General features: G+C 45.0%; 2 protein-coding genes across 3 annotated transcripts in view; one reads left to right on the forward strand and one right to left on the reverse strand.

Moving 5' to 3' along the window:
• LOC115095894 (mitochondrial carnitine/acylcarnitine carrier protein-like) overlaps window positions 1-26,455 on the forward strand; it is a 32,532-nt gene extending 6,077 nt beyond the window's left edge. Inside the window, exons 5-9 of the mRNA XM_029610215.1 lie at window positions 4,567-4,684; window positions 4,859-4,931; window positions 21,230-21,339; window positions 21,545-21,666; window positions 22,320-26,455. Of these exons, the coding sequence (XP_029466075.1) occupies window positions 4,567-4,684; window positions 4,859-4,931; window positions 21,230-21,339; window positions 21,545-21,666; window positions 22,320-22,382 (486 nt within the window). The 3' untranslated portion in view covers window positions 22,383-26,455. The remainder of the gene's footprint in view (window positions 1-4,566; window positions 4,685-4,858; window positions 4,932-21,229; window positions 21,340-21,544; window positions 21,667-22,319) is intronic.
• LOC115095885 (deoxyribonuclease-1-like) overlaps window positions 1-27,785 on the reverse strand; it is a 98,779-nt gene that overhangs the window by 68,220 nt on the left and 2,774 nt on the right. For both annotated transcript variants that reach the window (XM_029610202.1, XM_029610183.1), the window contains exon 2: window positions 3,619-3,676. The gene's annotated coding sequence lies outside the window, so the exon portion shown is untranslated. The remainder of the gene's footprint in view (window positions 1-3,618; window positions 3,677-27,785) is intronic.

Raw genomic sequence — 27,785 nt, forward strand, 5'->3', positions numbered from 1 at the left:
ACCAAGGATCCAGCTGTTAATGCCCAGAGATAAGCAGTAGCTTTCCCCAAGTCTACCTTGTAGACATTTTTCTTAGGAATCTATTTTAGAACCATTAAATAAATATGGCAAAGCCCTGCCTAGGCAGTCTCCACCATGGGGACAACAAATGGACCCCGAATCCCATAGGAGTACTCACAAAGAACGAATTCTAAAATAATTTCCGTGAGGAGGATTTCTGCCTGACAAATTAAAAGCAGAGTTGGTGATTTCTCACCAATTCAACGATGACCGTTTTTGGGATAATCCAGTGGCTTGACAAGGGAGCTCTTATAAAATCCTCAGCCCTCTGGAAAAAGGCTGCTGTTGCCCCCTCTCCCTTATGGGGAACAGAGGTGTTGATTGACTTCTTAATAACACCTCTTGAACATCAAAAGGAATCTAAGGTACCTCTTTGCCTTGCTGGCACTACATATAGCATACATCAATACACTAATACATAAAACACAAATACACAAAGACTTCCTACTCTTTCCTCTTATAGGATCTACTGCGTGAACCCACACAGTCGTGCTCATAAACAGACCCAATATTCAGACACACATCTACAACTGCATGTACATAATACATGTACAACTGCGTCACTACTAAAAGCATTTCAAGTATGACAACTCTTGTCTCTCAGATGAGTCTACTAGGACAGCCCTGTCCCTCTCCATGTTGTCATCTCCACCCATCCATGACACAAATTTATACTAACTGATTCTTTTACATGGGCAACAGGGGTCCTATATTTCTGAAGGACCAGGAATGGGAAACAAACCAGATACCCCTATACCCAGGTCCTGGGGTACTCCTGATCTACTGAACCCCTCATCTGGTCAAATAGTTCATAAAGACTAGGAGTGAAGGACCACTCCCCTCATAAGACTAGAGGGGGAGATAATCCTTCAGAGAGATGAGGGTGTGCATCACCTCCACTGCAGTTCACGATACCATCTCCCTCACTTTCTCTCCCTGCCTGGATCTTTCTTCAGAGGAAGAAGCCGGTGGAGATGTCACTGTGGTATCAGCAATTCCTTGTGCTTCTAAAGGTTTGGAGGCTCCCATTAAGAGGGGCCCCCTTGTATTGCCTTCTTCCACCATTCACTACCTGTTTTGCATCTGTGTAAATCTGAAGGGAAGGGGGGAACCTAAGCATCCATCTTCCCTTTTTGAAAATACACAAGGCTCTATCCTTGGGTTTAGCTGTGCTGTGTTAGTTTTGACAGCCAGGGGGAGAGGTATCCTTCTGGGGGTTGTCCCAACAGCTGCCTCACCCAGGGATTTTTACATGTTACAGGTTTTACTGGTGTCTATGGGAGCAGAAGTTGGGGCTGGAGTCCCCCTTCAGGGAGTCCAGTTCTCCAGTCACCTTCCCAGATTTAGACATCCCAGGTGCCACACCAATAAGGTGAATATTATTAAGTGTAGCGGCCCTGGCACTGCAAGGCACAGAAGCCCTGGAGGAAGAGGGTAATGAAGCAGGTTTTTGGACTGTCCAAGGGGGGGACAGAGGCTCCTTGTGAAGCCTCCTGTCCCTGGCCTCAGGACATCACCTTTTGGTGTGCCCCGGTCTGCGGCAGCAGTAGTAAATTCTATAGGAATGGCTCAGATAGTACACCTGAAACCACCCCTTCACCTGCTGCAGTCCCTCAGATAGTTAGATTATTCACCCGATGCCTGAAGGATTCCATGTGCTGCAGCACTCTATCACTGTGCCCCAGGGGAATTTTGGGTGATTGCAGACTTCACCTCCCCCAGGGCCCTAAGGTATGACTCCAACATGTCATCTGGGAGATAAGGCAGCACGTTAGAAATTACCACCGTGATCGCAGGCTCTTCCAGAGGCTTCAATTGCTAGACCTTGCCTCCCAACTTTATGTATCCCTTTAGAGCCTTTGCCACTGCGGCCATCATGGTAGGGACCACCACGCCTTTCCACTGGCCTTAGTGGCTGCTAGCAGTGCTTTTGTCCCTACTAGCTATATAACAGTGGAGGCATACTGTTGCATGTTCTAGGCAGCATAGCACAAGAGCATAGGTTGCTAGCCTATACCTCCATCAGCTCTGAATTGGTTCCCTGGAAAGGGGCAGTAGCCCAACCTTGATGTTTTCTACACCCTTTGGCCTGGACAATGATGGTGCTACTCTACCCATTTTTTACCTCAGAATCCTTATTTGGACCCTTATTGGCCAGATCCCTCTTCTTTTTCTTTTGAGTCACCATGACTCTGTGGCCTCTCTCAAAAGAGAAGACCTCCCCTTAGGCCACCATTGCCCTGGATAGTTTGACTGAGCCTATTTCCATCACAGGTAAAAACCTACCCCTCTCTGGTCAGCCCTCTTTACCATGGTCTCTGAAGAGGGGGTGGCTCTACCACCTGTTCCTGCAGACCCACTGCCTTCATCTGAGGAGAGGGGGGGGGGGTCTATGGTCCACTTCTCTATTCACCCTTTCTAACTCTATCATGTCCTCCAGGTGTTTTCAAGCTTGAGATGCTCCTTCCTGGGCTTTCTCACTTTTGGATGTTCCTTCTCGAGACTTCTCAGCTGAGGTGCCCTCTCCTGGATCTTCCTTACTGGACAACTGTCCTGAGCTTCTCTGAACCTAGGGACCTCCTCATTGAATGCTTTCTGATCGGCTCAGTATACAGTGGCTCTAGGCTATCTTATGGCATATCTTGTCTGAGAGAAGGAGGACATCAGTAACCGACTTCACCTGTATCTTCCTCTTTTTTTTTTCCTGGCTCCTCTATTATTTCTGTGATGCATAGGGACTGATCTGGGCAATCTGGAATTTTGGCCAGTGGCAGCTGCTCCTCTCCAGCTTGGCTATCTGTTGGACCCACCTTCTCAGTCTTTCCACAATAGGAAGGAAGCCCTCTATCAAGGGCAGTACCTCCCAGCTTAAATCAGCAGCCGAAGGAATAACAAGGGTCTCTGGTTACCCTCTTTGGGACATCTGTGATGTCCTCTCCCTGAGGACAGCTATCCTGCTCCCTCCCAGAGGGTCATGACCATCACCTCTAGCCTCTCCCTGTGGCTCGACGGCCATGGGGTCTGATCTTCCCCTGGAGTTTCCTTGACCTCCTTCACTTTCCAGTGAGCTGTTAGGGCTTTCTGGCTCAGGTCAGCCATTGTTAACTCAAAAAGAGGCACTTTGAAGTCTCTTCCTCCAGATTTCCATCTAGTGCCTCCTTCTTTTAGTGGCAGGGAAGCTTCCGGCCACTGTGCTGCCCAATCTTCCTCCAAGATAAATGGGAACCAGGCTTAAGAGGCTGGGGTCGGCCTTTGCCTGATCTTCTTCCCCTTCCCCTGTATCCCCTCGACTTGTCCCTTCTGGGGCATATTTTATTTGTAAATATGTGTTTCTTTTATATTAAACCTCAGGATAAAAAAGGAATTGGGGGGGGGGGGGGATGGGGATGAACTTTAATAACAGAGCTAAAATTAAACACTAAAGAAAATAATCCTTCCTTTTTTACACGGGGAAGAGGAGCAAGCTGGGTCTGCTGCCACACTCTGAGGCAGCCGGTTTAAAAAGAACAAACAAGCAGACTACACACAATAACTGAAAGGGGGAAAGGAACCAATTACCTTAGGATAGTAGCAGCAGCAGCAGCAAGTTGTCTCTGGGGGCATCAGGCCTCACACCCTAAAACAAAGGAAAACAAGGTGAATACAAAAGTATTCCCACCCCCCCCAAAGAACATGCCACAAGGAGCTCCCTCTTTAACCATCCTCTACAGCCCAGGGCCAGCTAGCCCCAGGGGAAGCAGGGGGCCAAGGGAGGCCAAGAAGCAGTAACAGGGATACAACAGACAGGGACTTAAGAACATAAGGCCCAATATATTGGAACAGATCGAGGGTCCGTCAAGCCCAGTATCCTGTTTCCAACAGGGGCCAATCCAAGTCACAAACACCTGGAAGGATTTCAAATCGTAGATAGACCCCATGCTGCTTGCACCCAGGGATAAGTAGTAGCTTTCCCCGAGTTTACCTTGTGGACTGACTCTTCTTAGGGACTGCAAGAGAGAAATCAGAACTACAAGTCCCTGCATGCAATGGAGCAAAACCAAGACTGGATCCTGATCCAGAAAATCTGGAGCCAGTCTGCAACTCTACCTCCCACTGATGCAGACAAAATCAGTTCACAGGAAACACCTACACAAACTGCACTAGTGAAAGTCAGTAGCTCACCTGGCAGACGAGGCTCCATGGATGTGTCCCAGCCAGATTTGCTCAGCTGGTACAACAACCCATCCTAAGGTCAGCAACGTCTACCAGTGTTGCCATCAATAAATCAAACATGCCACCTTGTTAGGGCTCACACTTTGCCTTACATAGAGTAGCCTGCAAACTCCAAGGAACAACTAGAGTTTAGTTCTAATCTGTGCACCATTCTTCTTACACTATCTGTACAAAAAAAAATAAATTAAATTAAATTTTGCTTCTGTTCACATAATACCACGCTGGTTACATACAGCTATCGAGCTTTTATTTAGGCTACATCGGCAGTGACCACACCATATCCGTGCCCCGCAGGTGCAGTCAAACAGCACCATTTGCAGATACGTCGGGCCTGTGGACTGCATGCGGCAGCTGTACGCGGAAAGCGGTGTGCAGGGAGTGTACAGGGGGACGCTGCTCACACTGCTGAGAGGTAGGAAGACAGGCCAGCAGCATTCTCTGCCTCAGTCTATGATTGCATTTATTAGAAGGTCAGTGATGGTGTGATTTCCACCTCTTTCGCAAACTTGTTTCCCATGAGAACTTAGTTATAAGCTGCTTTAGCATTCAATCTATCCCGTCAACTAACGGTTTGTTTTTATGGCAGATGTTCCTGCTACTGGAGTATATTTTATGACGTATGAATGGCTCAAGACAAGCTTCACCCCAGAAGGTAAAAGGTCAGTGACAATGATGGGGGTCACTTCCAGAGCCAGGGACGTGCGGCGGAGGGCGGGGGGAGGGGAAGAGTTCTTATCCATAGCCCAGGTAGAACTGAGATTTAGTCTGAGACCTTGATAAGTTTGAAGGGGGAGATGCTGTTGGTGGTAAGAGATTTTAAGCTGCCAGCTCTTGATTGGGGTATTCCAGCTATAGACCGAAACAGAAGAAAGGAGATTCTGGATTGGAGGTGGGCAAGTAAATGACCACCTGTAGTTTAATGGAAGAACAAAGGCAGGAAAGGGTCATTCAAAGATAAGGGCCCTGGACTTCAGGAGTAATCTCTATGCTGAGATGGGAGGGGGGAGTACTTTAGGGAGGCATTGGCAGGACAGGAAGAAAACAGGTGAAGTAGATGGACAATGAGTTGAACAAAAAAAGCTATTCTAAAAACAAAATGTTTTTTTTTTAAATAAATGTCTTTATTAATCAACACATAGATACATACCAGAACAACATGCAACATAGTCTATTGTTTCCCCAGTCAAACTCCCACTGCCCAGTTGAAACAAATCATTATTTTAGGAAAATACATACAAGCAAGAGGAAAAAGATCAGTTTGGTTTTCTAAAAAGGTGCTGAAATGGCAAAAGATTCAGCATTCAAAAGGGACAAAAACCTTCAAAAAGGGGAGGAGAAGGAATAATATCTGGAAAGGCTGAGAGAAGGCAATCAGGTGCAAACAAAAGGAAATAGATAAAGCAGTTAAAGGGATAACATTTCTTTTGGAATGTCAGTGAAAGGAGGAAACACAGAGGTGGGAGTGTAAAATGGAGAAAATATATAGTGTGACCAAAAAAAGCAGCAATACTGAATCAATACATTGGTTTAGTGCTCACTGAAGAAAAGACTGAAGGAGAACCATAGATATATAGGGTAGAAGAGTAAATAGCCATTTACAGAAGAGAAGGTTCACATGGAACAAAACTGAAAGTGGACAAGGCAATGGAGCCAGATAGGACATGAAGAAAGTTCAGAGAAGTTCTGTTCAATCAATCTTTGGAGAGGAGACGATTCCACTTCCTCTTGAATGCGGCAGGTTACAGGATCTGAGGCAGCATAGGTTTACCAGAGGGATACCTGCGTCAGAAACATCTGTGTGATTTCTTTGGGTGATTGCCGCATGTGGTACTCTGGGGGATGGGCACCCCAGGAGGAAGAGCTCTGAAAATGCACTGCTATGAGATTCATAGAAATAAATGAGGAATATGTACAGTCCTGAATTACACAGAAATTGTTCACTAGAAATCGTAAAATGTAGATTTACCCAATATCCTCTTCTTTTTAAAGATCTATAAGGAAAGAAATTACAACAAAAAAAATTAGTTTCTAAAAACTAAGAGTTTGGTATTGAAAGCACGCAGAGCACTCAAATGTAGGCGTCGAGTTTCAGTTGATTTGAGATCCCTAAATTTCAGGCCAAAAATAGGTGCCTAACTTTAACTTTCAACACCTGAAACTGAGGTCCCTAAAGTTGGGCTTCCTATTGATTCCCCCGACCTGTCCCTGCCCTAAAGTTAGGCGCTCAGATAGGGCAAATTTTTTCATTCAAAACCCCAGGTGTTTAGATCATTTGAATATTGAATATTTATAAAATGTTAGCTTTGTTTGTTTTAACAGTTTTGGTTTACTAACTTAGATCTATCTTTAATAGAAAAGAGCCAAAAACAAAGAGGAAACACATTAGAAAATAACAAACAAATGATATTAAAAGCAGTGGCTACAGACTTCTATTTCAATATAGGATGAGACCTGTCTTGCTAGAGGACAATTAATGTCTTTTAATGTATTTGTTTATCGCTTACAAAAACCTAAACAATTTACAATGAGAACATACATAATAAAATCACAAAAGACAAGGGACATGAGAAAAAAAAATCTAAAAATGTGGCCCTGTTTAAATAAATATGTCTTAAGCATTGACTTGAAAGTCTTTGTGCATTCCATCAAGCACAACACCTCAGGAAGTGAATGCCAAATATTAGGGGCTGTCATTGAGAAAAACAGTCTCTCTAGTTTTGGATAGCTAGGAGGCCTCTCTGAGAGTACTTAAGTGATCGTGTTGGGTTATAAATCCTTAGCAATGCATTGGTCCAAGGCAATGAATCCAACCTCAAGAGTTGGTGAACTGTAATGGCAGTTTTGAATATCACATGAAGTGAACAGTCAGCCAATGCAGTTTCAACAAGGCCGGGCGATATGTTCACACCTGTTCTTTCCCGATAATAGTCCAGCAGTGGCATTTTGGAGAATCTGCATGGCTCTCAACTTGTTTCCGGGTACACAAACATATAGTGCATTGCAGTAATCAAATAGAGGTAACACAGAGACCTGGACAAGGCCCTAAAATCACATGGTTCAAGCAGCGGTTTTAGACCTCGGAGAAAATGTAGTTTTAAAAAAACCCGCTTTAGTAACTGAACTTCTCTGATACCAGAAGGACAGATGCAAGTCAATCCATATTCCAAGACTCTTTACCTGAGGAAGGATTGGGAGAGCGACACCCTCAATGGTTAGTGTGGAAGGAAAAGGATTATTTACATAGCCTTGACTAATCGGAAATTCTGATTTAGAAATATTCAGAACGAATTTATTATGATGTAACCATTTGTTTGATGGTTGATATGCAAATCTGAACGTGTTCAATTGTATCTGACCGAGTCAGGCTGGTGTGGATGAAGAACTGCAAATCATCGGCATAGATACGATAGCCATCACCAAGGAGACTTCAATCAGGATAACTGCATCTGTGATCATACCAAGGGCCTAGGAGGTTAAGCCTTCCTGCCCTCCCCAACCAGATGGACCCAGGCATTAGTAGCTCCCCGGTATTAGCTAGAAAGCCAACTGAGGGTCCCGTTTCATGCAAAAGATGTTCTTATGTGAAAAACAGCACAAAATGACCACAAATGTGCAGAAAACATTAAAGTGTTGGCATTTTATGTGAATTTTTTCCAAAAACCTCTTTTGCAACAAAACTTTACAAGAGAGCTTTGTGGATGGAATTTTTCACGCATAATCTATGCACAAAAATGTATTCACATTCTCCAATAAGGAGCTGCTGATTTACAAAATTATGCAAAGCAGTGCATTAGTGGGGAATTTAGTGAAAACAGGCATGTGAAAAAGGCTTTGGGGGCCCTTTTTCACAAAAAAAAAAAAGTTACAATCAAACAGGTGCAATTATTTTTTGGGTCCAGCCCAGGAGATACCTGCACCATGTGAGGGTTTAAAGGGGTCAAGTGGCCGGATTTAGGCAGGGTTAACATAGGCCAAATTCCGAAGGTGTCCAAAAACTGGGACTCTCCAATTACTCCCTGGTTTCTGGGGGAAGAACTCCCTGGCCCCAGTCCTATGCCTAGAGTGTCAATCTTAAATTCAGCCCTGTACTTGGTCTGTCTGCCCCTTCTATCTCTTCTGACATCTCCCATAGTACAAAGCCCATCATGGTACAAGTTGTGCCCCCACCCAAACTGGGTAAAAAAAATTAAAAAAAAAAATCAAAGAGGCTGTACTTGTTAAATATTTGTCCCCTTCAAAGTACTCATTGTAATGATTTTGGCCCTCTTCCCAAGCTTACCGATGGTTGGAAGGGCCGTTTGGGAGCAGGAGAGATGTTCACTCAAGCCTGCCCTGTCAGCGCCATTTTCTTTTGGGTACTAGGGCCGGCTGGACTTAGGTGGGCCTCCGTATGTCGTCATCGATGGAAGGATCGAGGTCAGCCCAGAGACAGCAACAGAGGAATAGTACAGTTTGTACTGGACAAGGTAGAATCCCGGAGACCCAGGCGCCAAAGGAACAAAGTCAGACAGGGGGCGCCCGAGCAAGAACAGGCCGAAGCCTGAGTAGGCCAAGTCCAGGACTTAGAATGAAGAGGCGTCATAAGGCAAGCTTGAGTCAGGGCTGGCGGCAATCTGGAAGCGGTGGCAAGCAAGGCTGAGATCTGAGTGAGGAGATAGTCAAACGTAGTCAGACAAAGCAGAGGTCCAGGTCTGGAGAGACTCAACGGTGTGGTCAGGCAAAGGACCAGGCTTGGAGAGAGTCAACGGCATGGTCAGGCAAAGCAGAGGTCAAGATCCGAGAAGGAAATCCAAGGGTAGGTTGGAGAACAGGAATAAGGAAACCAGGAACAGGAGTCAGCGAGGATCAGGAACACAGGAACGAGGAGAATCCTTCAGGAGGCAACGAGTACTCGACCAGCGAGGAGACCTGTTGCAAAGGCAATGCTAGGAAGCGAAGCCTGGGCTTATATACCAGGGACTCTGCTGACATCATCATCCGGGACCGCAGCTTGGTTCCCGCCGTGGGCCCTACTTAAGTTACAGTGATGCGCACGCGCCTAGGGAGGGGTACGGCGCCAAGTAGCAGCGTCTCTCCACAGGCCATGTGGAGAGGCCCGATGCAGAGCACTAGGAGCTGTAGCTGAACCGGAGATACCAGGGTCTGTAGCTGAGCTGGAGGCACCAGGGGCGGCCCGAGAATAGAGCTGGCGGCCTATTGCCGCCAGAGACAAGGGACCAGGCACTGGATTCACTTGAGGGAGGCGAGGGGGCCGAGCTGCGGATCTGCTGCGGCCAGCACGCGTAACACTGTCTTTTAACCAGTTTGTAATCCAAGAAAGGACATCGTCTCCTATCCCATGACTTTTTAGTTTTCTTAGAAGCCTCTCATAAGGGACTTTGTCAAACGCCTTCTGAAAATCCAAATACACTACATCTACCGGTTCACCTTTATCCACGTTTGTACCAATATTCAGCTAGAACTGATTGGTTAGATTCTTGGATTATTTTGTAGGTTTTGGCTGTTTTATCATGACAAAAGTACATAGAAAACCCCAATCAGAACAATTACATGTGCATATACTAATGGTGTGGTTGGACGAGCTAAGCAGACAGGATGCTGAATTTCTCAGTTTTTCACTGGGTACTTTTTTTTTTTTGGTGCTTGTTATGCAATTTTATCTGGTTTATCCTCTGGTTGGAAGAAGCACCTCCCAGGTCAAGGATGTTCTCTCTGAGCGAACTGCCTCTAAAAATATAGCCTCCTTTTCCCTTTTATTAGCACATACCAGTCATTGCAAATTTTCTGATACTATGTGAATATGGATACAAGGTGGGTAATGTTAATGGGATATTTAAGGGGAAGTGGGGGAGGAAGAGCACGTACAGTTTATGCTGCATTCTTTTCAGAGTAAAAAGCTATATACCCTTATTCATAAAAACCTTCCTTTCAGGGTGAATAAAGCACACTGTGATCCTGGAGGTTAGTTTGTCATCTCGAAAGGGAACTTAATCAATTCTTGACATTGGTAAATATCTATGGCCCAAATAATAGACAAAATGAGTTCTACAGCACATTTCAAGAGACTCCATCTAAGAGACTCCATCTAAGCTTCTTTCTTCTGTGTCCGCTTACTCCAGAGTTCAGCCTATCGCTGTGGTTCCCCACGGGGCCCCTCCCCATGGGAGGAGTCATCACAACAACAGCCAAGGGTCCACAACCATTCCTCAAACACAACACAAATTAGTGTTAGAACAAAAGCACAAAGCTGAGTACTTGCCTGCCACACTCAGGACGCTGTTAAGAGAGAGACAAGCTTGGCATTCTCCACACCTCCAGCGAGATGTGTTAAATTTGTTATGATGTATTGTGCTTTTTATTATGCATTTTTTATTGCACCCTACTGAGAATGTAGGATTGTGTGGGTTAGAAATCTTTTTAAATAAATAAATAAAAATAAATTTACAAAGCAGAACATATTATGAACATGGAAGTAAGGCCGGGACATTACTGGCTCGTGCAGTGAATGAACAGATAGAAAGTTCAGTAATATGTGCAATCAGAAACCACAAGGGTAATATAAAATATTTGTCTCCTAAAATTAATCTTCTGTTCTTCAGGACGAAGTGAGAGGATAGCATCCTTTATTGATCCATTTGCACTCTCTGGTCTCACGATGCAATATTCAGGCAGTTTAGATTATGCTATAATAGGTGGGGAGGTAAGGCTGTGGGATCTGGGAGGAATCCAGGGCTAGATGGATTTCATCTGGATTTCATAAACATTTTTTTTTTTTAAGAGTTATAATCCACCTGGCAAATACGCTGTGGGGATCGTTTGCCTTAATCTCTACTAACACAGATAAGGCATTTAATCATATTTCTTAGGTTTTTCTCTTCAAACTCCTGCAAAAAAAAAAAAAGGGGTTTCTCTGATGGCTTTACATACTGGATAAAAGCTCTTTAAAGAACTACAGCCGGCATGTTTTTGTGCCGGTGAAGTTTTTAAAGGCTTGCACAATCCGTGTACGTGATTTCACTGGGTTGAAATTCAGGGACTTTGTTGATGATCTTTGACTCCTGTAAGTTTTTGTTCCAAATGTCTTTCACCCAAGACCCGTCACCAGCACATTTTTGTGCTGGGGAATTTTCTCAATTTCTGCTCATCCTGATTCATCTTTTGAGGTGCTTTGATTTTTATCTTCACTCTGCCACTTGTGTCTAATAGAACATCAATTCATTCACCGAAAAAAAACGTTTTCTTTCACTGATAAGAGCTGAAATACAGCAGCATAAAAACATTCTGTGGCATGTTCTAAAGTTTTGCATAATCCATGTACATAATCGCAGTGGGATGAAATTCAGTGGGGGGGGGGGGGGGGGGTTTGGGGTTTTTTGGTTTTTTTTTTTATCATTTATGACCTTTGGTTCCTGAAATTTTTAGCTCCCCCACCCCCTTCATTTTTTGCCCCTCACATCATATACTCTAGAATCGCTGGCAACAGATGCATGCCAGTGATTTTTTCTCAATTTCTGCTCATCCTGATTCATCTTTGAGGTACTTTGAATTCTATTGACATTTGTGTCTAATAGAACATCAATTCATTCACCGAAAAAAATGTTTTCTTTCACTGATAAGAGCTGAAATACAGCAGCATAAGAACGCGCTGGCGGTTCTAGGGTGTAAACACAAAACCACCAACTTTCTTTACACCCTAGAACCGCTGCAGGCACGTTTTTATGCCGCTAGGTTTTGGGCTCCATAATTGAAAGAAAAATATTTTTGGTGCTCAAATTGATGCTCTGTATTAAGTACAAACAATAATTCTGCATTTGTCTATTTATTTCAAAGTTTTTATGGTATAGTCTGTGACAGCCACCAGGGCATGGCTAATACTCTAGAACCACTGAGTGCACAAATATGCAACTACATGTTAGGCCCTATATTGGGGGGAAGGAACTACTTACAATAAAAATTAAAATATCTTTCTTTCACATTTTAAGTGTTTTTACATGAATTCAATATACAGTTTAAGGCAAAGATGAGAGTACTTTCAAGTGCAATAGTTTCAGTCCCACTTCCAGTTCTCAAAGGCACAAGATTGTGCTGCCCAGTCTTCCAATTTATTCAGCATGGTAATTGAGCCTCTGGCACAGGCTATCCAGAATTCTTCTGAGACCTGCAACTGAGATCCAAGAAGCATCACAAGATTTCACTTTGGAGCCGATGCAATAAAATGCGCCCAGTCAAGTGCACAGGTTAACAAGCGTTTGGACGCACGTCTATAACCCCCGATGCAATAAGGGGATCAGTGTGTTCGACCACATGTTCAAACTCATGCATAGTTAATAGCACTAATTACCTGTAAATGCCATGTAGATGAGACTATCAGCTATTTCTCTGCAATGCAAAAAATCCCCCTGCGAGGTGCACTTTTTAACCTGTAAAATTTTACACCTGCCCCACAGCTGGTGTAAAGTCTTCCTCATGTTAAGGGCTCAACTTAACAAAAAAACTGCTTTTCTACTTTTCATCGCGATACTAAGTAGGAAGAACCACAGAAAGCAGCCCCATGCAAAAATAAGTCTTGATGGAAAAAAAAATTTCAGGGCACACACTATGGGCCATGTATATTGTGTATGCGCATTGTGCTGGTAAATTAGCTGCCATGGGATAAAAACGGACGCTTGTAAATTGAGCAACCATTTTCTTAACCCAAATCTCCTGGGTGTTGGATGCCACAGATGCGCTGGGGCCGCACAATTTATCCCTAGTGTGTCCTTTTTAGTGTGACAACTCAATTGCTTATTGCATTAGGTGCCCAGGAGTTGTTACGATCCCGGTCACTAGCCTAGTGACCGGGCTCTTACCTTCCTCCGTGGCGCCGCGAACCGCCGGGTTTCTGGCCTCCAGGGCCGCATGGCAGCGGCGTCTCCTCGTGGAGACGTCGTCAGAAACTCCTCCCCCCAGCCCTGGTACGCGCGCGCGCGCGAAGAGCCGTGTTTTAAGGCGTCTGCACCCGGATGTGCAGACACGCCTCTTTTGACGTCAGCTGATTGAGCAGGGGATTTAAGCCGGGACTTTTGAAGTTGCAATTCGCCTTGCAACGAGGTTTCTCTTCGGAGTGCTAGTTGCCATCGTTCATCTGCCTGCCTGGTTCCTGACTTCAGCCTGCCTGACTCTGGTATCGTTTATCTGCCTGCCTGGTTCCTGACTTCTGCCTGCCTGACTCTGGTATCGTTTATCTGCCAGCCTGGTTCCTGATCTCTGCCTGCCTGACTCCGCTCTCTGCCTGCTTGTACCCCGGTTCGTATCGCTTCCTTGGATTCTTCTGTTATCACCTAGACCCAGCGGTCCGGGTCCCTACAGGCTCCTCCTGGGGGGATCTCGGGCTTCCAGGGCGAAGACTCCTAAGCCCTAGTGACCCGGGCCTCTACAGCTCCTCTGGAGGGGTCACGGGTTCCCAGGTGAAGATTCATTGTTTCATCTAGTCTGCCTCCCGTCTGTCTCCCTCCGGCGGTCGGCCCAAGGATCCACTTCCGGATTGGTCAATCACAACAGTTTGCAAGGCCATGGATCCGGCAGATCTCGCTGGGCTTCAGGCCATTCCTGGGTTGGCACAACGCCTGGTGCAGCAGCAACAGGTGTTGGATTCGTTAGTAGCCACGGTTGAGCGCATGGCTACTCGAATGGACAATGAACCTCCTGGACAGGCTCCGCCTCCGGTTCCGGCTCCAGTAGTCACATTCCAGACTCAGACCCAGCTGCCTGCTCCTTCTCGTTATGCTGGGGATGCCAAAGCTTGTCGTGGTTTTCTCAATCAGTGCTATGTGCGGTTCGCTCTACTTCCCAATCAGTTTCCTACTGATGCAGTCAAGGTGGCGTACATTTTCTCCCTGCTGGATGACAAGGCGCTGAATTGGGCATCTCCTATGTGGGAGAAGAATGATGCCGCTCTCTCGAGTCTGGACCTCTTTGTGGCTGAGTTCAGAGCCGCGTTCGATGAGCCTGCTCGCCAAACTTCAGCGACTTCGGAGCTCTTGCAAATTCGCCAAGGACCACGTACACTGGCAGAGTACGCTCTGGAGTTCCGCACCCTGGCGCTTGAGGTGGGGTGGCGAGATGATGCCCTTCGGGGGATTTTTCTTGAAGGTCTAGCAGGCCGGATTAAAGACATTCTTGCTGCCAGAGAGCTCCCTGAAGATCTCAATGCTCTCATAGAGCTTGCTGGACGCATTGATCAGCGGTTGCAACAGCGGGCTAGAGAGGTACGCCCACTACGGCGCATGTCGCCACTAGCGCCGGTCTCGTCTAGACCTCTTGCCTCTGTTCCCCGGTCTACGGGGGCTACCGCAACACCATCTTCTGATGAGCCAATGCAGCTGGGAAGAACTACCCTGACTGAGGAGGAGAAGCGCCGCCGCAGGACACAAGGTCTGTGTTTGTATTGCGGCGGGAAAGGACATTTCCTGTCTAATTGCAAAGAACGGCCGGGAAACGCTCACGCCTAGGAGTAAGGGAGGAGTGTCCCCTGGGCTGTTTGAACGCTGCTCCTCAATGTACGGTACCGGTAACTTTAAAATTTCCCGAGGAGTCTTTTGAAACTCGGGCTCTGATCGACTCAGGGGCTGGAGGGAACTTCATTGCTCAGTCTCTGGTTGAGCGCCTGCAAATAACTACTCAACCTCGGGAGCCCTCCTTGCGAGTCACCTCCATTCAAGGGACTCCATTGGCCGGGAGTATCTCCTTGGTTACAGCTCCGATTTCTCTCCAGACCGGCCTATTCCACAGCGAGGTGATCTCTTTCCTGGTCTTGGAAAAGTCGGTACATCCTATAGTTCTTGGCCTACCGTGGTTACAGCAACACTCTCCCATAATTCACTGGGACAATTTACAGATTGCTCAATGGAGTCCACAGTGCTTCCAGTCCTGCATTACTACTACTGGGAGTTCTCCCTTCACTCTGGCACATGCGGGGCCAATTCTTCCGGCGGTGTACAGTGAGTTCTCCGATGTATTTTCTAAGGAAAAGGCGGAGTTGCTGCCACAACACCGTCCCTTCGACTGTGCCATCGAGCTTCTTCCCGGTACTACACCACCCCGGGGTAGGGTGTATCCGTTATCCCAACCAGAGACTAAAGCCATGTCCGATTATATTAAGGAGAACCTCGCTAAGGGGTTTATACGTCATTCTAAGTCTTCTGCAGGGGCAGGATTCTTTTTTGTAGCCAAAAAGGACGGATCTTTACGTACTTGCATCGACTATCGTGGTTTAAATAGGATTACTAAAAAGAACCGCTACCCGTTACCCTTGATCCCAGAACTTTTGGACAGACTCCAGGGGGCTCGAGTTTTTACCAAACTGGACCTAAGAGGAGCCTACAATCTAGTGCACATCCGTCCCGGGGATGAGTGGAAGACTGCTTTCAACACCCGGGACGGGCACTACGAATATCTGGTTATGCCATTCGGCTTGTGCAATGCTCCTGCCGTATTCCAGCATCTCATGAATGAGATTCTTAGGGAACTGCTAAACACTTGTGTCATTGTCTACCTGGATGATGTTCTCATATTTTCGCAAGATTTGGATTCTCATCGCCGACAGGTCCGGCAAGTTCTTCAAATTGTCCGAGACCAGCACCTTTACGCCAAACTGGAAAAATGTCTCTTTGAGCAGGACTCTTTGCCTTTCTTAGGGTATATCGTGTCTGCCACAGGATTTCGCATGGACCCAGAGAAGGTTTCGGCCATCAAGAAGTGGCCTCAGCCTACAGGATTAAAGGCGTTGCAACGCTTTCTGGGCTTCGCCAACTTTTACAGACACTTTATTCCAGGATACTCCCGGCTGGTGGCACCTTTGACAACCTTAACAAGGAAAGGAGCGGATGTTCGCCACTGGTCTGCAGAGGCTTGTAAAGCGTTTCAAGATTTAAAGGACGCATTTCTGTTGGATACTTGCCTACGACACCCTGATCCGTCACGTCCCTTCATAGTGGAGGTAGATGCGTCCAGTGTGGCGGTAGGTGCAGTACTTTCTCAGCACTCTAGTGCAGGAACTTTACTCCCATGCTCGTATTTCTCGAAGAGATTCACTCCTGCCGAAAACAATTACGGTATCGGCGATAAAGAACTTCTCGCCATCAAGTTGGCGTTTGAGGCATGGAGGCAGTGGCTAGAAGGAGCTCAGCACCAAATCACGGTGTACACTGACCATAAGAACCTGGAGTTCCTTTCCCAAGCCCAACGCCTCAATCCCAGGCAGGCGAGATGGTCATTGTTCTTTAGTCGGTTCGATTTTATCCTCAAGTACCGACCCGCCGCTAAGAACATCCGAGCCGATGCTCTGTCCCGTAACACCATCCTTGAGGAAAGGAGTGACTCTCCACAGTATATCATTGACCCAGCCAGGATTGCTCTTGACTGCACTAGTGTATCTCAGCAAGGACGAGTAGTAGTACCTCGACGAGACCGAAGGAAGGTTCTGGAGTGGGCTCACGACTCCCTTACAGGAGGTCATGCCGGCCGAGTAAGAACTCTCACTCTCTTGAATCGATTCTACTGGTGGCCTCGGGTACGTCAGGACGTTCAGGAATACGTGGCATCTTGCCCAGTATGTGCCAGGCAAAAGCCACTTTCGGGTCGACCTTGGGGTCTGCTACAACCGTTACCCATTGCCACAGAACCATGGACACATATTGCCACAGACTTTGTGGTAGATCTCCCTCCTTCAGAGGGTAAGACTGTAATTTGGGTTATTGTGGACCGTTTTTCTAAAATGGTACATCTCGTACCACTGGACAAACTGCCTTCTGCACCTGAGTTAGCACAGCTGTTCGTACAACACATCTTTCGAGTCCATGGTCTTCCACAAAGTATAGTCTCTGACCGTGGACCTCAGTTTACAGCTCGCTATTGGCGAGCCCTTTGCAAACAGTTCGGGGTTCAGTTAAATTTCTCCACCGCTTTTCACCCCCAAAGTAATGGACAGACGGAAAGAATGAATCGGTCTCTCAAGTCTTTTCTCCGCAGTTTCATTTCTGAGAAAAGAGATAATTGGGTGGCGTTGTTGCCTTGGGCAGAATTTGCATATAATAACCATGAACACTCTGTCACGGGCCAATCACCTTTTCAAACGGTTTTTGGTCGTCATCTCAAACCTCCTGTCCCAGTTCCAGTGGAGGTGGCATCTCCTGCGGCTCAGTCAGCAGCGACTCAATTTCGTCACCTATGGCAATCACTTCAGCATCGTCTTTCGTCTGCAGCACGGAAAGCACAGACAACAGCGAATCGTCATAGACGGGCTGCTCCGACACTACTACCTGGTACTAAAGTATGGTTAAGTACCAAAAATTTGTACCTTTCAGGCTACTCTCGCAAGTTGGCTCCTAAATTCTGTGGTCCATTTCCAGTGGCAGAACGTATTGGATTGGTATCCTACAGACTTCGACTGCCATCATCATTGCGCATTCACAATGTATTTCATGTGTCCCTGTTAAAACCTGTGGTCCACTCCCGTTATCATCACCTCACTCCGGATGATGTCTCAGCATCATCTCCTGGGGATCCGGTCTATCAAGTACACGAGGTACGGGACGTACGATTTCACAATCGTCGGTGGGAATATTTGCTAGCCTGGGAAGGCTGTGGTCCTGAGGAGGATTCCTGGGAACCTGCGCGGAATATCCTGGATAAGACTCTGCTGTCCCAATTTCACTTGGACAACCCTGGAAGGCCCGGTCCTTCAAAGAGGGGGCGTAAAGTGGGGGGTACTGTTACGATCCCGGTCACTAGCCTAGTGACCGGGCTCTTACCTTCCTCCGTGGCGCCGCGAACCGCCGGGTTTCTGGCCTCCAGGGCCGCATGGCAGTGGCGTCTCCTCGTGGAGACGTCGTCAGAAACTCCTCCCCCCAGCCCTGGTACGCGCGCGCGAAGAGCCGTGTTTTAAGGCGTCTGCACCCGGATGTGCAGACACGCCTCTTTTGACGTCAGCTGATTGAGCAGGGGATTTAAGCCGGGACTTTTGAAGTTGCAATTCGCCTTGCAACGAGGTTTCTCTTCGGAGTGCTAGTTGCCATCGTTCATCTGCCTGCCTGGTTCCTGACTTCAGCCTGCCTGACTCTGGTATCGTTTATCTGCCTGCCTGGTTCCTGACTTCAGCCTGCCTGACTCTGGTATCGTTTATCTGCCTGCCTGGTTCCTGACTTCTGCTTGCCTGACTCTGGTATCGTTTATCTGCCTGCCTGGTTCCTGACTTCTGCCTGCCTGACTCTGGTATCGTTTATCTGCCTGCCTGGTTCCTGACTTCTGCCTGCCTGACTCCGGTATCGTTTGCCAGCCTGGTTCCTGATCTCTGCCTGTCTGACTCCGCTCTCTGCCTGCTTGTACCCCGGTTCGTATCGCTTCCTTGGATTCTTCTGTTATCACCTAGACCCAGCGGTCCGGGTCCCTACAGGCTCCTCCTGGGGGGATCTCGGGCTTCCAGGGCGAAGACTCCTAAGCCCTAGTGACCCGGGCCTCTACAGCTCCTCTGGAGGGGTCACGGGTTCCCAGGTGAAGATTCATCGTTTCATCTAGTCTGCCTCCCGTCCGTCTCCCTCCGGCGGTCGGCCCAAGGATCCACTTCCGGATTGGTCAATCACAACAGGAGTGGCAATTTTGCGCATGTTAAAAAAGAATGCGCCCAGTTTGGATGCACATTTTTAGTGCATCCATATTGCATCAGCCTGTTTATGCTGACATGTTATTAGATATTACCAGAATGTGAAAGTCTATTCTATCTTTGCTAGAGACCTTAAGCAGATATAGTCAATATATATATATCTAGGTATCTAGTCGATTACTTTAAATCAGAAGTAATGATGATTGGGCCAAATACATTATTTCCAGGTCTAGACATATTTAAATTGGCAGCCAATTGATTCAAATATTTATGTATAAGGTGACATCTGATATCTCTATATATTGATAACAACGTGCCAATTCTGAACAGGATTAAGGTTGATTTATCTAGATGAGTTTCACTCCATATATCATAGATGGTAGCATCATCCCGATCAAAATGGCAATCCTGCCCTGCCTTATTTAACTTACCCTACGATATCCTTACCCTACATTTACTTCTTTCAGAAATACATGGAATTATTCAAACCTAAAGATGCTAGTGGGGTAAGATCTGCCAGATTTTCAGATGTGTTATTGGGCAGCCAGACTGTTTTGCCTGCGAGTTTGGCTTGGTGCAGCCCCATTACAGTCATAGCTTTCTTTTGAAGAAGAAAGGGCAAAGGGATTCATCCTACTGACATTACTATCGATGACCTCCAACTCTAGATCTACCAGACAAATTTGTAAAGTGTCCCCTATTTTGGGGCATACTTTCAGTATATGGAATATTGAGCTTAAGAAATTAGGTAAACAGAACATATATCACTTCTATTGTTATCCACTAATACCTTTGGCAACATTTTTTGTTTGATGCCGAAACTGGGGGAGAATAGGACTGAAGTTTCTAGGGCAACTTTGTGAAGGTAAACACTTTAAATCTTTTCTAGACCTACAGGTTAAGTATTAGATTCCTATATTTGCAGTTGAGGAAGGACAACATTTTAGAGGAAGGAAAAAAAATTAACGAGTGTGAGGGCCTTGAAGAAATCTTAAGTTTCGATAAGGATGAGCATCATCTAAATTTAGATTATGTATATTTTAAGAGTTGAATTAAGTGAAGAGGGTCCCATCCTTGACTCAAATATGGAACACAGACTTTGACTGATTTGGGTTCTAGGGACAGGATACAAATAGGGGAGGTCTTAAAGAAATCACCATATGCTGTAAAAGTCAAGAACTGTTATTTAAATTCAGCAATCCCATCCATTATGTTGGAGGGGATGCAGACAGGCAATGATATACATATGCGGAGAGAATGTAATGAAGTCCATAATTTCTGGACTTGGGTAGTAGATTGCATATTGAAAATATGTAGTCAAAACGTAACTCTTGACCTGGTGATTTGCCTATTTGGCTTTTAGAGGGATAGAACGCATACATCCACATCAAGGCAAATTGGCCAGCCAACTCCCTACAGGCAGCTTGGTTACCTATTGCACGTGTGGAAAGTTACACCTCAATGTGCTTGTTGGGAAAATAAAGTTGCTGAGACTGCTGTTCTCGTGAACATCTCACATATGCACTTTAATAAGAGCAATTAGATGTGTATAGAAGGGAGATTGTAGATGGTGGTCATTAATAAAGTGGCTTTATTGAGATCTCAGAATAATATACAAACTCTGTATTATTGCCATCCCCTTTGATGCATTGATTGCAGAGAGTAATGTTGGAGTTGCATCAAAGGTGAGCATAAGGCTTAATGGTTAAGGGTAGTAGCTGCCGCACCAAGCACTTTACCCCAATGCTTGTTTACCCAGACTGCACAGATCAATGCCTTGTTGAATATTGTCTGAATGTAAATCCTGTTTTCCACATTTCCCCCTGCCATTGAAGCAGAGAGCAACACTGTATATGCATTCAAAGTGAAGTATCAGGCTTAAATGGTTAAGGGTAGTAACCGCCATAATAAGCAAGCTACCCCCATGCTAATTTGTTTGCAAATTTTCTCTCATACATATTCATTGTGGATATCCTGAAAACCCGACTGGCTGCGGTGTCCCCAGGACAGGATTGTGAACCACTGGTCTAGAACAAACAGTCATATGAGGTTTTAAAAAGAAAAAATAAAGTATAAAGGAAATATTCTTCACAAAAAGGGTGATGGAATCACAGAAGGGCCTCCCAGGGAAGGTGGAGGGAAAGCCTGTAAGCGAAAAGAAGAAAGCCTGGGACAAGCACAGAGGATCCTTAGTTGTGAAGGGAAAGCCAGAAATCAGCTGGCGTCTATGGCATTTTAACAAGAAGAAAAGTGGGCAGATTAGATGGATCTTGCTATTATCTGACATACTTTCTTCTTGTTGCTCGCTTCCCTATCCAGCATCAGTGATCTCAGTGCTGCATGGATCCTCACTGCAGGGGGCTTAGCTGGAGTTTGCAACTGGGCGGTGGCAATTCCAGTGGACGTGCTGAAATCTCGTTTTCAGACAGGTGAGGAGAAAGCTTCTCTTATAGGCGCTAAATCCAGGCGCCCCCCCCCCCCCCCCAATCACAGCCCTACTCCCACACAGCTCTGCCAAAGCATCTCACTCCTGCCCCGTTGCACCTCCTGCATAGATATGGCAAGGGAGTCATTTTTCTGTAGTAGAAAATGGTTTATTCTGTATGTGAGCATTTTTATATGCATGTTTTACAGCCATTGAAGGGAAGTATCAGGGATTTATGGACGTCTTGCGGGAGGTTCTACGCGAGGAAGGCCCCGGTGGGCTGTATAAAGGGTTCACAGCAGCCATGCTCCGTGCTTTCCCAGCCAATGCGGTAAGAGTCTGAGTGCAGAGGACTGCCCTTCTCCACATATAAAAAGCTCTTCCATCTAATCAGATTATACATATGAAACTGGTTCTCTCTCTCTCTCGAAGGATGGAGAGGGTAACACCTCTTCAAAGTCTCTAGGAACCTGTTTCATCTCTTGTTGCCTTGAAGAGGAACTGGGTTGGGGTAGGAGGGAGGTCTGAAGTCACTGGGGGTGACTGTGCATTTCTCCTCTTAACCTTCTGCCACTTTCTTCTTTGGTGCAGTCCTCATGACTGCATGAATAGTTTCATCCATTGTAGTGTACACAGAGGGGAAAAAAATCAGTAACATGAGATTTATTGGTAACTAATACAAGAAATAGCACTTGGCTGGGAGGTTCTGTCACTTCAGAGTCTTCTAGGCCAAGACCGAAGAGACAGCTCTCAACTAACTCCAATCTGCTTTGAGACACTCCTGGTTTTCAGATGGCCATGTGTTCCAGGAGCTTTAGGCTTGTGATTTGTTTGCATAGACACAAAGCAGGATGAAGAATGCTAGATGAAATGGCACTTTAAAAGCCAACATTGGCTTGTGTGATGGACAGGAGCTAGCTGAGAGATGATGGAATTTTGTTTTTTTTCTTCTCTCTCCCTTTTTGTTTGGTTTCTCTGCTTCAGGCCTGTTTCTTTGGATTTGAGGTGTCTTTGGCTTTTCTGAACTGGATGCTGGCAGATAAATAAGGACCTTGGCAACTAGTGCTGGAGACCAAGTCAGGAGGTTGACCAGCCCATGACCAATGCCAAAACCAGCTAATCTAGAGCCTGTGGATAAATCTGAAGTCTGTAGCACTGGCAAGACATACATCTCTGGCTGACTCTCAATCACAAGAAAGGTTCAGGTAATGTCAAAGGTGAATGGATAGGATATACCACATTTTGTTTCACCTCAAGGATGACTGGACCTCCACGTCTCCCTGAGGGAGATCACTACTATCTTTCCACCTTTTTTCATGGATGGAAAACATTTGGCACAAATGTCCAAAATGACCAGTCTTGACCAAGTCCCTTGACACCGAAAAGGATCAAATCCCAAATGAAGATGAACATAGTCCTCCTAAAGTCCACCAGCCTGCTGATTCCATAGTGTTTGAATTTCATCTCCATGTCTTAGTGGAACTAATCATTTCCCCTGTTGGAATTTCAGCCATCTGCTTCAAAAATTCTTATCCTAACACTAAGCTGAGCCTGACCCTAACACAAGGAGACCCAGTACCCAATGCTACATAAGCTCTCTTGGTGTCTTAGAAGTGAGTAGAATTCTCAACAGGCTCTTCTACTGCTCTCATAAAACACATGGAAGATGGAGGAATTGAGTCACCTTCCTCCTTTGCTTTGCAAACACTTTCTCAGCAAATTAAATCCAGTTCTCCACCAGTCAGACTCTTATGCCTCGCCTTCCTCAAACAGCCTCTGTTGTTAGAAGTAACATGTAAAGACTGATATTTTACCAAAGTTGCACCTATTTTTTCAGATAATCCAAGTTTGTAAAGGTAACTGCAGGGAAGGTGAGGTACTGCTGGTGGGAGCCACCAATCTTCCCCCACCCACAAAACTGGACAAATATACAGCACTTTTTCCTACTTTTGCTGTTTGGGTGTTTTTTCTGCTCGAGTACCTTCTACATCTTTCAGAATCTGCTCTCACAACCAACTCATTTAGGGTTCACTGAATAGAAACACATTTCTGTTTAGCCTTTAAGTGGTCCGGTTCATGTGGGACTTTCTTGAACTGAAGTCTCCACTAAATCATCAGTCTGGTTCTAACCCAGCAAATGAAAGCCACTTTTGAGCTCCTTGAATCTTGTGAGCTCAAGTACCTGACCAGGAAGGTTACATTTTAGCGTCACTTCAGCCTGAAAAGCCAGTGAGCTCCAGGCCTTAGTAAATTACCCACCCTTACATAAACTATCAGAACAATGTGGTGCTCTGGATTAACCCTAAGTTCCTACTTAAGATGGTGTCGGAGTTCAGAATCAGTCAGTCATCCTTCCAACAGTTTTCCTAGGTCACATTCCAACAAAGGTGAGGCCACATGTCACTTAGATTGCAAGAGAGCTGCTACCTTATATCTGAAGTGGATTAAAATCCTCAGAACAGGGAGCAAGAACTTTCAGCCCACAGGCTGCATCCGATTCACAGTTTGATCTTATCCAGAGACCTCCCCATCCCCAAAAATAGGTGAATGCATCAGAGTTCCCACTTGTTACTGCTGCCACCACTCCCAGGTTCATTGTCTGTCCAGCTGCTTCACCAGAGGGGGGACCTACCCCCAAGGCAAGCTGCAACACAAGAGGTGTAACCCCCCACCTCACGCAGGGCGCTGTTTGGTTCCTACAATCAATCAGTCCTATCTAATGCAGTGATTCAATTAAAAAAGGTTAGAAAGTCCACCCTCCCTTAGAAAGTCCACTAACTTTGCCACTAATAAACCTGATTTCACTATGACAAAGAACACCTTTTCTAATTTATTTATTTATTTATTTAGCATTTTTATATACCGACTTTCCAGTAACAAAATTACTGATCAATTCGGTTTACATTCTAAACAATAACAATGACAAGTAAATGTCTTACAATGAACAGGTCGAAATAACTTGGATTAAGATATATGGGGTTAATAACATAATTAAAAGCTACGGTGCCTAATGTAGGCTAGATAGACAGTTGATAGGTATAAGGTTGGGTTGAAGTTAGAATCTCTCATTGGTATGCTCTGGCAGGTTTGACCTTAGAAGGTTAAGATCAGGGCCAAGGCAATACTGGTTATCAATTGAAGGTCTACTTCGGGGTGGCCAACTTTGGTTGAGAGCCACGAACAGCCCTGGTTTTCATGATATCCATAAAGAAAATGCATGAGAGAGATTTGCTTACACTGGAGGTAGTGCATGCATATCTAATCTCATGCATATTCATTGTGAATATCCTGAAAGCCTGGCCTGTTTGTGGCTCTCAAGGACTGGAGTTGGCCACCCTGGTCTCTACCTCCTTAAAAAAGAGATTTGTAAAGCTGTGATGTGGAACTCAGTCCACATACATAAACCAGTCACTATTATCTTCACATGGCTAGGATCCAGTTCTAGAACATATATTTTAACCCAAGCTATTTGTTATTAAAAAATGCAACACTATTTTCAATGAAATAATTTTCAAACCTATTTCCTAATCTTTTATTCTCCCTCCTACTGTCCTGACATCTTTTATTTTTCAGATTTAGCAGTTTCCTCCTGCTTCTTTGGGCCTCAATTGGAATCAGGATTGGGATCCAGTGCCATAAACCTTCATTCACAATTACCCAGGAATTATTTCCCCCTATTGTATATCTTCTACCTTTACTTGAGCCATCATAATGACTGGGTAAAGGTATTGCAGACAAGCAGTTCTCAGACAAAGGCCACCCCGTTGGGCCTTATTTCAGAATTCTGCAATCACGGGCCCTCAATCCAGCCACTCCCTCAGCTCAGGCAGTTGAAAACAGATGTCTCCATTGCCAGCTTCTGGAGTCCACTTGCCTGCCTCAGTTCCTCCCCTTCCCGTCTGAATCTCTGCAGTCAGTGAATCCTTGCATACCATCACAGGAGCAAGCCTCATGCCTAAGCCTGCACGTCTAGACGCTTCAGGAGCAATAAATGATAGTAGTAGTAAGTCAGGGTATACTGGGTTATGATCTCAGTCTCTCAGATTTACTGCTAGTGCTCATTTTCTCTCTCCTATTTGAGCTCCCCAGTTTCTGGACTGGCAGATCAGACACGTCCCATACTGCTTAGCTACCAATTTTCAAATCATAGCTCCCAGGTGAGGCTGCCTCAGACTGGGAGAATGATGTTCTTTTACAATATACCGCGCTTCTGGCTGCCTTAGCCCATCTCCTGTTGCTGAGGTCTGTCACCAAGCATGTCCTTCTGCTGTTCTCCAACTAAGCGACAACTGTCGTGCTTCTCCATATGCCCATCTCACTACCCAAACTAAATATGGCCACCGCCTTCTTCTGCATATAACTTCCTCCTCTAATCGCTTCCTGGCATCATTCTGCATGAGAGCAGTGGGTGCTTTATGGCAGCCACGATTTGTGCCTGGAAAGGAGCAAATAAGTAAGGAGGGAGATCTCCAGCTATTATTCTATGTCAATGCTATTTTTTAAATCTATATAGCTACATTAACAAAATTATATATTTTTTATAGGTATGATTATCAGTGCTATTACTTTTCTAATATTAGTAATGTTAGCATTGTTATAATCATTATCATTGTTATAATTTTTTCATTGTATTTATCTGTATTATATGTCATATCATAGTTATTGTCTCTGCTAAAATCGTCAGTATTCCAATAAGTATCCTTATTAGACCTTTTTAAATGTGTAATTATTTTTTTCTGTATTATGATTATTAGTATTATGTTGTCCCAAAATCCAGTTTCGGTAGGGATTGTTTTTGATTTTTCTGATTTTTTAATTTGTCCTCCTGCACTGCATTGTGGGATTTGTAGTCCGGTGTCTTCCCATGCGACATCAGCTCTACAGGTCCTAGAATGCAATAGGAGAAATGGTGTCAAAAGCCTAGGAGATCTTGGTCCTAGTAACCAGGTCACTTGGACGTTCTGCTAAGGATTGTGTTTTCAGCCTCCCCTTCATTTGCCTATAGGGCAGTATTCTTTATTGAGGTTATACTGGCTTTTAGATGAAGAAACAGCTGCCCTATGAGGAAAGGCTAAAGAAGTTAGGGCTGTTCAGTTTGGAGAAGAGACAACTGAGGGGGGATATGATAGAAATCTACAAAATCATGAAAAGACTTGAACAAGTTAATGTAAATTGGTTATTTACTCTCTCGGATAATAGAAGGACCAGGGGGCACTCCATGAAGTTAGCAAGTAGCTCATTTAAAACAAATCGAAGAAAATTCTTTTTCACTCAGTGCATAGTTAAGCTCTGGAATTCATTGCCAGAGGATGTAGTTACAGCACTTAGTGTACCTGAGTTTAAAAAAGGTTTGGATAAGTTCCTAGAGGATAAATCCATAAACTGCTATGACGGTAATTAATAAACAATAGTAGCTTGCGATCTAATGTCTGGGTACTTGCGACTTGGATTGGCCACTGTTGGGAAACAGGATTCTGGGCTTGGACCCTTCGTCTGACCCAGTATGGCATATCTTATGTTCTTATGAAACGTGAAATAGGAATCTGAGAGCATGGCTTGGATAATCATGTCATGTTCATTCAGTCTTTATGAATGCTTCTAGGCTTTGTGAGATCATTTTTTCCTTCTTTTGGGGTTTGGAGTCACTGGAAGGCCCCTGACTGAAGGGTTGCCAGATTTTAAATGGGGTTTGTAGCCCAAAACTAGCCCAATTACTCCAGGAAAAAGGAGGTCCCAAGCCCAAAAAGTAGCCCAATCTTCAAAAAAATGAAATAAAGGTTAATATAAATGGTATTTTCAATAATTATTTTCTTTCTGATGTAGTAAAACATACAAACCTGTAATTTATCAACAGTATGGCAACAGGCAGATATACAAAAACTGCATCAAGCAAAACTGAAAAGAAATTAAACAAATCCTTAAAGTGCTTTAGTTATTTTTGGAGTCTAGGTTCACAGCTATTTCTCACGCGACAAAAGTCTGAATTCTAATTATTCTCCGGGTGCACTGAGTCTTGATATTCCCTATTTGGATGTTCTCTCTGTATGGGCATGCATGTCTACTGGAAGGGGAGTTGGATATGGAGTTTGAGAAGTTCTGATGGATACACATTCTTCTTTTGTATTCTATGGCCTGATGAATGTTCAGATATATTTCTTTATGACCTGACACAAGCTTTGGGGGTGGATGTTTATATGCATGTTCACTAATAAAATCTTAAATTAAAAAAAAAAAAAAGTCCTTAAAAAGTGTTTACAAAAAAACTTTGTACATTAGGAGAGCAATTTTCAAAAGTCATTTCCATGCAAAAAATTACCAACTTTAGATGTCATACATGGTGCTGTCAAACTTTGCCAGCACCTCATGAGGAGTTATAAACAATGCTGAGGTAAAGCTGTTTCTGTGTAGTATGTTGGATAACACTTTAAGTCCCAGTCGGTTACAAGTGCT

Source organism: Rhinatrema bivittatum, chromosome 1 (assembly GCF_901001135.1).
Source record: "Rhinatrema bivittatum chromosome 1, aRhiBiv1.1, whole genome shotgun sequence".
Lineage (NCBI taxonomy): Eukaryota > Metazoa > Chordata > Amphibia > Gymnophiona > Rhinatrematidae > Rhinatrema > Rhinatrema bivittatum.